The following is a 9714-nucleotide window of genomic DNA, read 5'->3' as shown; positions in this document are numbered from 1 at the left end:
GTTTTTTTTTTTTTTTTTTTAAAGATTTTATTTATTTACTTGAGAGAGAGACAGTGAGATAGAGCATTAACGAGGAGAAGGTCAGAGAGAGAAGCAGACTCCCCATGGAGCTGGGAGCCTGATGCGGGACTCGATCCCAGGACTCCAGGATCATGACCTGAGCCGAAGGCAGTCGTCCAACCAACTGAGCCACCCAGGTGTCCCTATTCTGAAGTTTTATACACAAATAAAATATTAGTCAAATATATGAACAATTAGAGGATTTAATTCCACATCATCAGTAAATCTTTACTATGTAAAGTTATGTACCTTCATCCTTCATGTTTCGATCTATCTGCGGACCAGCATTCCTTTCTCGGAATTGTATGCCCTGCATATGTCTCTGCATTACTTCCTGTATTACTTCAAACAATGGTTGATCCTGTTTGAGACATAATGGATATTAATTCTGTTAGAAATTACATTTTTCTTACCTTCTCTCAAATCCCACAACTGATTTTCTGAAACATATATTTTCTGGGGAAGAAATGGGGGTCACGGGTGAGACTGGGGAAAGAAGGAGCTCTTATACACCAAATCGTAGAATCAGCCTTTGGCATATGAATATTTAACATATTGTAGTTTTGACTATTCATGTCTGTGACATGAAATCGTTTGTAATTTTGCTGACACACAAAAATGATTCTTGTGAATTTGTGTAATTTCTATTAGAGCGAATTGTGTAGCTAATAAATGTATCTATCTTATACAGAGATCTAAACTTTCAATCAGCATTGCTGTTCTTACTCATTCACATATATAGTCAGGGGGGTAAATTACACACTAAAATGATACTTTAGGTAAAAACTTTTTTTGAAAGATGTTCTTTGAATATCTCATGATAGAAACATCATGGGGACACAGACCTCTGCTAACTCTAAGGTGGTTTAGAAGGCCTCCACAGTCACACACCAAACAAATTATAATATAAAGGTAGATCAGAAGTGGCAAAAGTACAGTATCATTGTACATTATTGACTGGGAAGAAAACCACTCAAAATGTTTATTTATTCTTCACTGTTTATAACATAGCCTCTGGACTCCCTGGATTGGTGATCAGGCTCTCCACAATTTGGTTCACCCTTTCCCACCTACTCTTACTACCCAGCAGGTACCCTCCATAAAAAGCCAAATCAGACCAAGCAGTATGTCCTAAACTGTGCTTTGGTCCACCCTGCACTTTATTTTTCCTTTCATCTCTGAAGTCTTCCCACACCTTCCTTCATTTCTGCTAAAATCCCACTTACCTTTTAAGGTTCAGTTTAGGTGAAATTTTAGCTACTTAATGAAGTCCTCCCTGAGAACCATCTACTAGATTATCTCTCTCCCTTTTATGCACAGCATTTCTCATGCACTTCCTTTCACAATGGCCATATTAGGTACATATCATATCTTCTATCATGTTGCAAGTTCTTTAAGCAAGAAGCAAGTCTTATCTGCTCAGAGAACTAGCAGGTGCCAAACATATACCATTGCTTGAAGAATTTTTCAGATTTGGATTCTTTATTACATACATTTTTATATTAGAGGCTTAGTTATTTTTCAGGAAAAAAAAAATTGTTTGAAGAGGATTTTTACCAGTGTGCCGGCAGACAAAGGAACAGAATCATCTGTAGGATACATTCTGGAAACTGGGCACTTGAGAATGTCTAGGCCATTTGGAACCATTTTACAGTAATCCTGAATACACTGTAGCCACCACCACACAGCATCCCGGCAATTGTATCTGGCATAAGTTCCTTCACCCAGGAGATTAGGAATGAGACCGTGTCTCAGGGTACCAGCAAATGCTAAAATAATATTCCTAAAACAACAGAATTAAGTGGATCATTTGACATGAAAACAATCACTTAAAAGATTTAAGTCCCTTTTTGTGACTATTATTTCAGAGGTATTTTCTCTCTTGTCCCTATTTCTTTGAATTTTCATGTACAAAGTGGTCATAATATGAGAGATTAAGCACTGAATTAAAAGCCTGAAACCTTGATCCTAGCCCTGGCTTTTTCCTCTGACAATCTGTGTGGCTTACCCTCTCTGGGATAGTTTTTTCATTTGCGGACTTAGGTATTGGACTGGGTGGCTTTTAGGGTCCGTTACAGCTCTAGAGTCTACTTCTGAAATCTGCAGTATTTCAAAATTGAAGTAAATGCGACATGAACTGTATTATTTTAAATCAGAAGCAAATACATAAGAAAATAAATGGGTAAAAGCTGACCTTGGAAACCATGATTTATTTCCAAAAACTGGTAGAGAATATTTAATCTTTTAAAGTACTATTGTACCATCGTATACCAAATGACAACTTCATAAGATGGAACAGCATTTCTAAAAGGGGCATGAAAGTAAGACTAGGGTTTAAACCTAGCATTGCCATCTGTATGATCTAGGAAAAGTCATTTAAAATGTCCAGGCTTCAGTGCTTTTGGTTAAACAATTTAGAAATTTAATTAATTTTGTGTCCCAGTTTAATGCCCACCTCTTCAGTAACAGTGCAGTTATTTGTATTCTGCAGTACAAGTGTTAATAGGGATAGTGACACTTCAATTCAGAAAAGGTCAGAATGCAACAATCGTAACCATCCAGAACAATGTCATACACTTGAAATTTGAATAAAAAGACCTCTGTCCATGAATATCTCTGCAGAAGGAGGAAGTAGAACTCTCTGTGGTACCGACAGCCTTGTGCCGGCCAAAAATGGCTTTCCTACATGCTTCAACCTACTTTTTAGGTAGCCATGGCCAGATCACTAGATTCTAAGGCAAGAAGGTGAATGGAACTGATGTATGTTAAGTGCATGAAACAGGTGTATTTTCCCCACTCTCTTTCCCTCTCTGCGAGCTGGCTGGAGAGTAGTAATCGGAAGCCCTAGGAGATGTTTGATTCTCAAGAAGAAGGAGCCTATATCTTTGAATCATTATGTGGGAAGCCGGCTCCTGAACACCCACATAGAACCAGAAGCAAGAAATAAATTTCATTTGTGAAAAACCATTGAAATGTAAGAATTTATAATTTATAGCACCTAGCACTACCTTAACAAATACATTATCTCTCAGAATCATCCAAGTCAGTGTTGGCAAACTTTTTCTGCAAAGGATCAGACAGTAAATATTTTAGGCTTTGTTGGCCACATATACTGTCCCAGTCATGCATCCTTCTTCTTTTTTAAATGACTCTTTAAAACATTAAAAACTGGGGACGCCTGGGTGGCTCAGTTGGTTGGACAACTGCCTTCGGCTCAGGTCATGATCCTGGAGTCCCGGGATCGAGTCCCGCATCGGGCTCCCAGCTCCATGGGGAGTCTGCTTCTCCCTCTGACCTTCTCCTCGCTCATGCTCTTTCTCACTGTCTCTCTCTCAAGTAAATAAATAAAATCTTTAAAAAAAAAAAAAAAAAAAAAACATTAAAAACTGTTCTTTCCTCCCAGGTCATACAAAACAGGTGATAGGCCATATTTCTCTGACCCCTGATCTAGATAGTTATATGTAAAATTAAAAAGCAGAAATTGTTGATGGTATACAGAAATGATAATTGGGAGCCAAGATAACAAGGAAAATAATAACAATGATTTATATATTATGATTTACATTTATATATGATGATTTATATATAATTTATATGTAATGATTTGCATTTATGTAATGCTTAGTATGTGACAGATGTTGTTCTAGACACTATATCTGTATTAGTTCATTGAATCCTCACTAGGGATGCCTGGCTGACTCAGTTGGTGGGGCATGTGACTCTTGATCTCAGAGATGTAGATTTGAGCCCCAAATCTACATCTCTGAAGGAATGTACTCTGAAGAGATTACTTAAAATCTTTTCTTAGAAAAATATTTTATTTATTTGAGAGAGATAGCAAACGCACACTTGTGAGTGAGCATGAACAGGGGAAGGGCAGAGGGATGAGAAAACTCCCCACTGAGCATGAAGCCCTACACAGGGCTTGATCCCAGGATACTGAGATCATATCTAAGCTGAAGTCAGATGCTAAAATGGACTGAGCCACCCAGGCATCACCCAAAAATAAAATCTTAAAAAGAAACCCTTAGAAAAACCCTGTAATTTAAGTACTATCACCATTTTACAGAGTACAAAGAGAATAAATAATGTATTAGTTGGTAATTTGGAACCAGGATTAGAATGTGGCATCTGGCCCAAACCCAAGTTCTTAACCACTATACTGGCTGAATCCTAATGTTCCATGTTCTACTTCTTAATCACAGTTATTTAGAAACATTTAAGGAAGAAGCAAACAGCCTCCCAAATTTCTATAACCCCACAATGGTCTCTTAAGTGAATAAGAAAAGGTCTTCTTATATTAGGTAATAGGGAAGAATGTAATATATTTCAGATGTCCACTTAGAAATCTTCAATCTAAAAAAGAAATTTTCAATTTTAAAAAGACCCAAACCGGAACTTTTGTCATTTGAAGAGGGAAACTTCAGGTTTTTCGAATGACATCAAAACAGGTATCATTTAAATGCTTTTTCTGCTGAAAGTTTTAACTTGCAGAGCAGTGCTGTCAAACTTTTGCCTTGGGCTGCTGAAGATCACCTGGAGCCCTCGTAGAAACACAAATTTCCATCTGCTATTCTACCCTCCCCATCTCCACATTCAGAGCTCCAGCATAAGGACCAAGAATTTGCATTTCTAGCAAGTTCTCAGGTGATGGTGACTGCTGATCTGTGGTACTGATTTGTGCTGATTTGAGTGGCACTGCTGTACAGCCTCTCTTTTCTACCTTTGACAATTTCATTCATATTATTGTGACATAAGAAAACATTATTTTAAGACTAAAAGACACAACTGGAGGTTACAAGGCCTGACAACACATAGAGGAAAACCTGATACTATAATTCTTTCTACACGACTCAGCCTTCTTTATAGAAGGGAAAAAATGATAAAATTCAAATTTTACCCAAAAGTTCATCTGAGTTCTTATACTCAATTCGGGCATAGAAATTTTAATCTTTAGTGAGTGATGTTAGTAACATGATTACACACTTTTTATTTTTACTGAGATCAATTAGCAAATGCTGACGATAATTTGACCTATAAATGAAGGACTAGAACTTAATAACATCAAAGATATCCACTCCTTTGAAATTCTACGATCTTATTAAATAAACATACTAAAAAAAAACTACTTAAGGAAAACATACCTCCTAAATGTTATGAATAGATGGCAAGAAGGAAAGTTTGAAGAGCATGTGAAAAACATTTACACATAAACTTGCATTGCAACTTTTTAGAGATCTCCTACCTGGCCTCTACATAGCGTCCAGTAATCAGCAGTAGACCTCTCAGTGCAATAAACGTATCCCTTCCCCAGCAGCGGAAAATACCAGAAGAAAAATGAGGTAAGCCTAATAGAAAATACAACAAAGTAATACGTTAATCTTAATAATACACACAGGCCTATGAACTCCATTACTGTAGGCCAGTCCCCCTAAGGCAGGGGGACAAGAATGAGGAGTCGGCAAGCCCTCTAAAATTATCTGTAAAATGTATGACTATACCTATGTCAACATTTCTGTGATGAGTTTCCATGTTCTTTTTTTTTTAAGATTTTATGTCTTTATTTTTGAGAGAGAGAGAGAGCAAGAGCAGAGGGGATGGGCAGAGGGAGAGGGAAAAGCAGACTCCCTACTGACAGGAAGCCAGGCAGGGCTTGATCCCAGGAACCCCCAGGATCATGACCTGAGCAGAAGCCGGATGCTAAGCCCACTGAGCCACCCAGGCGCCCAGAGGTTCCTTATTCTTATTTTTTCCTTTTTATTCTTATTACATTCTTAAAGGAATCTGTGACCTCAAAGGAATTAAGAGTCAGGGGCAGAGAGGGGTGCTTATCTAAATGGATTAGAATGTGAGTCTTTAAACACAGATAAACTTTCTTTTGATAAATTAAGGGTTGAAATCAGAGATCTAATATTTAACATATAAACAAACACTTAATACAATATTAATGGTATATATATTTTCAGTGACACAAGTGGGAATGGTTACTAAAGCATAAAGTATACTCTCCAGATATAAGAGTGGAAGAGCTCAAGAGAGAGAGAGCTGTGCCATGTAACACTAATGATATATTTGAAAAGATTCTACCTGCAATTAGAGGCAACAAATTAAATATGAAATGATGATCTTAATGATACATAACTGAACATGTTTATTAATTTATCAGTCTAGATTCAAACTTTAATACCAAATTTCTCATTAATTCAAAACTACTTAAAAGTGTTACAGGGGTGCCTGGGTGGTTCAGTCAGTGAAGCATCTGCCTTTGGCTCAAGTTATAATCTTGGGGTCCTGGGATTGGGCCCCCCATCAGGCTCCTTACTCAGCAGGGCATTTGTTTCTCTCTTTCCCTCTGCCCCTCCCCCTACTTGTGCTCATGCTCTCTCCCTCTCAAATAAATAAAAAAAAAAGTGTTACAGTTTGTTGGCCAGGTTTTACAAAAGAAAATAGAGATTTCAGGTACCAAATAACTTGAACATTCTATGTAAATGTAGCCATTATGCACAAAATAAAATAGGGTGATTGATGGATAGAATCTAAAAATTTTTAATTAACATATACTGTATTATTTGCTTCAGGGCTACAAGTCTGTGAATCATCAGTCTTACACAATTCATAGCACTCACTATAGCATATAACCTCCCCAATGTCCATAACCCAGCCACCCTACCCTTTTAGCTCCAACCCTCAGCAACCCTCAGTTTGTTTCCTGAGATTAAGAGTCTCTTATGGTTGTCTCCCTCCCCAGTCCCATCTTGTTTCATAAAATCTAAAATTTTACTTCTATACTGAGTTTAGTTTCTTATAAAACATGTCAAGAATACACCGTTACCTTTATTTGTACTAAAAACAATAATCAGTAGGAAAGTAAAGGAAATCAGCACTCTACTCAAAAAAGAAATATGCTAAAGCAAAAATATAACACATATTTCAGGAAGGGAAAACTAAAGTCTTAAGTGAAATGTATGCAGTATCCATTCATAACTATCTTCTAAGCATTTAACACTATTTGACATTATCTTGTTTTCTTGTTTTCTGGTTTGTTGCATGAGTAACTGTCTTTCCCTAGAAGAAAATAGGATTCACAGTTACAGAAATCTTATCTGGCTTATTTACTAATCTATCACTGACAATTGTTAACTGATATATAATATATATATATAAATTTACTGAATGAATGAAATAAAAGGCTAATTATAAAAGATAAATTGAGAGGAAAAAGATTTGACTACAACAAAAGAACATTTTGGCCATTTAAGTTTCTACTAATTGGGTCTTTACCTTTTTTGGAGCAGACATTTTTTCTAAGAAGGATCAGAATTAAAGGTAACATCAGACACTTCTTTCCTAAACTGTCTCCAAAATAATGGTATAAAATTTCCCTAAACACTTTGTGCATTATTTATACATAGTTGATTATATATATATATATATATATATATATATATATATATAGGTTTATATATAGTTGATGGTTATAACTTTGATGACGATGAGGACAGTAGTTGACATATACACGACTCTATGCCATGTAGACTTCCTGGTACTTTAACTCATTTAACACCTTGTATGAAATATGAGTATAGATAGATTCAAGGGTGATTTTTGAGTTGATATATCCCAAAGTACAGTCAGTTCGTCTTAAGATTTCAAAACTATAAAATCTCTAGCACTGATATGTGGAAATGTTTGCATTAACTTTTGACCTCTAAGAGTATATGACTTATAGATCACATATTTTGTGAGTGATTTCTACCTTGTCATTTATTATACAAGTTTATAATTATAATTTTTTATGCTACTATTACCAAAGGCTTGATATTCATTTTAAAATGAACCCCCCAAAACCTGTCTTCAAATATGTGCAGTTCTATACTTTGTTGGTATGGAGTGTACAGAACACTTCATTGGGATACTGGAAGAAAATATAAAAACTCCTATTTATATTTATCCATTTATCTTTATAGTTTCTATACCTGATTTATCTTTATAGTTTCTGTACCGGATTATAAGTATATTGAGTATCATATCTTCTATCAATATATCATTTATGATATCAGTATATCAGTGTACTTATTTTGGGAGTGCTTAACGATAGCAGTGAATAATCAAGAATGTTGAGATCACTATTTTGTGTAATAGGCTTCTAAGCAGCAGGCTTTAAAACCAAATTCTGCACATCAATTTTCTTTCCACAATGGTACAGTTCAGTTTCATGAGAATCTTCATGGATTCATAAGGGAAATATAAGTACCAGGAGAAGATGAAATAGTTGAATGAAAATCTAAAACATAATTATGTAATAAAATATAATCATTCTAAATGAAAAGTTAATTTCTTTTTTAATTGTCAGATCTAAGTCTTTTTTCTTGATGTGGGTAGATGCAAATTTAAGAGGAAATCACATAAATACTATTACTTTCATCTTGCAATTTGGTAATTTTCAGTTTAGTTTGGAAAGTTCTAAATTCAGTGGCCTTAAATGTCAAGGAATCTATAAAATCTAAGGAATGTTAAGAAATCTATTCTTAGATTTGTTACCTGATTCAAGTTTTAACATTACTTGCAGGAAAGGATGCCAAAAAATATAGTTGAAAGCATTTGACTGCAATTAGACACATAATAAAAAATTATTTGACACTTGTTTTGTGTTTTGTAACACAAACCAAAACAAAGAGGATCTTTCTCTTATCTCTTGGTAATTTACAAGATTGAGTTCATTTTTTAAATTGGGAAAAAAGTATAATATAAAAGGGTAGTAAAATAAATATGATAAAAAAAATACAAAATGTCAAGAGTCAGGAAAAAAAAAAGTGCATAAGGATTGACCAGCCACAATGAAAAACATACATAAATAAATGCCTGTTGTACAGTATTAATTAAATAGTAAGCACAAATATTAGTTCTACAAGTAGATATGAAATTTTATTAAGCAGTCACATAAAATCTTGGATAACATCATGTCTTTTTCTAAAAATAGTGATTTCCCCATAACTTTTCCTCCTTGAATAATATTGACTGACACATTTTAACCTGTATGTAATTTCTTACCTGCAGCTAGAGACACACAACACTGCTCCTTTTCTTTTGTGATCTCATTTAGCCTGTATGGTACATCCATAAGTGAAGGTGAAAGAAGTGGCAGAGAAGGGCACTTTCCTACTCCACACATCTGCACTGATCCCAGTGAAAGGTGTTTCACAAAGGTAGAGCCATTCTGAACAAAGCTGTAACAAAGTAGCTGAATTTAAAATACAATTTGTAGAAATACAAAATTTTTTATTACTTATTTACTTAAAAAGTTTTATTGTGGTAAGAACACTTAACTTGAAATCTACTCTCTTAATAGATTTTTAATTGTACAATTCAATGATGATACTGTTATTTACAAGCACAATGTTACACAGCAGACCCATTGTTTCAAAAATTTTTAGTAGTATCATTTTAATTTGATTCTTTCCTTCAACTAGTCTCTCTACCAGATGTGTAACAATGGTAATACTGGCTGAAAATATTTCAGTTTAATTAGATTTCAGAACTGCTTTCATTTCACCCAATATTATGGCTGGTTTTAAGTTTAAGGCCTACTGTGCAACAAATGGAAGGGCTGAACCTTTTTTTCAAATATTTTATTTATTTATTTGCAAGCTGGGT

The 9714-nt window shown here is 34.9% G+C and overlaps 1 protein-coding gene across 1 annotated transcript in view; it reads right to left on the bottom strand.

Moving 5' to 3' along the window:
- AGL (amylo-alpha-1, 6-glucosidase, 4-alpha-glucanotransferase) overlaps window positions 1–9714 on the bottom strand; it is an 80051-nt gene that overhangs the window by 23468 nt on the left and 46869 nt on the right. Inside the window, exons 24-27 of the mRNA XM_059375493.1 lie at window positions 9112–9287; window positions 5306–5408; window positions 1618–1843; window positions 310–421 (exon numbers count right to left, since the gene is read on the bottom strand). Of these exons, the coding sequence (XP_059231476.1) occupies window positions 310–421; window positions 1618–1843; window positions 5306–5408; window positions 9112–9287 (617 nt within the window). The remainder of the gene's footprint in view (window positions 1–309; window positions 422–1617; window positions 1844–5305; window positions 5409–9111; window positions 9288–9714) is intronic.

This window comes from Mustela nigripes, chromosome 14 (genome assembly GCF_022355385.1).
Source record: "Mustela nigripes isolate SB6536 chromosome 14, MUSNIG.SB6536, whole genome shotgun sequence".
Classification (NCBI taxonomy): domain Eukaryota; kingdom Metazoa; phylum Chordata; class Mammalia; order Carnivora; family Mustelidae; genus Mustela; species Mustela nigripes.
This window is presented reverse-complemented; position numbering and strand designations above follow the sequence as displayed.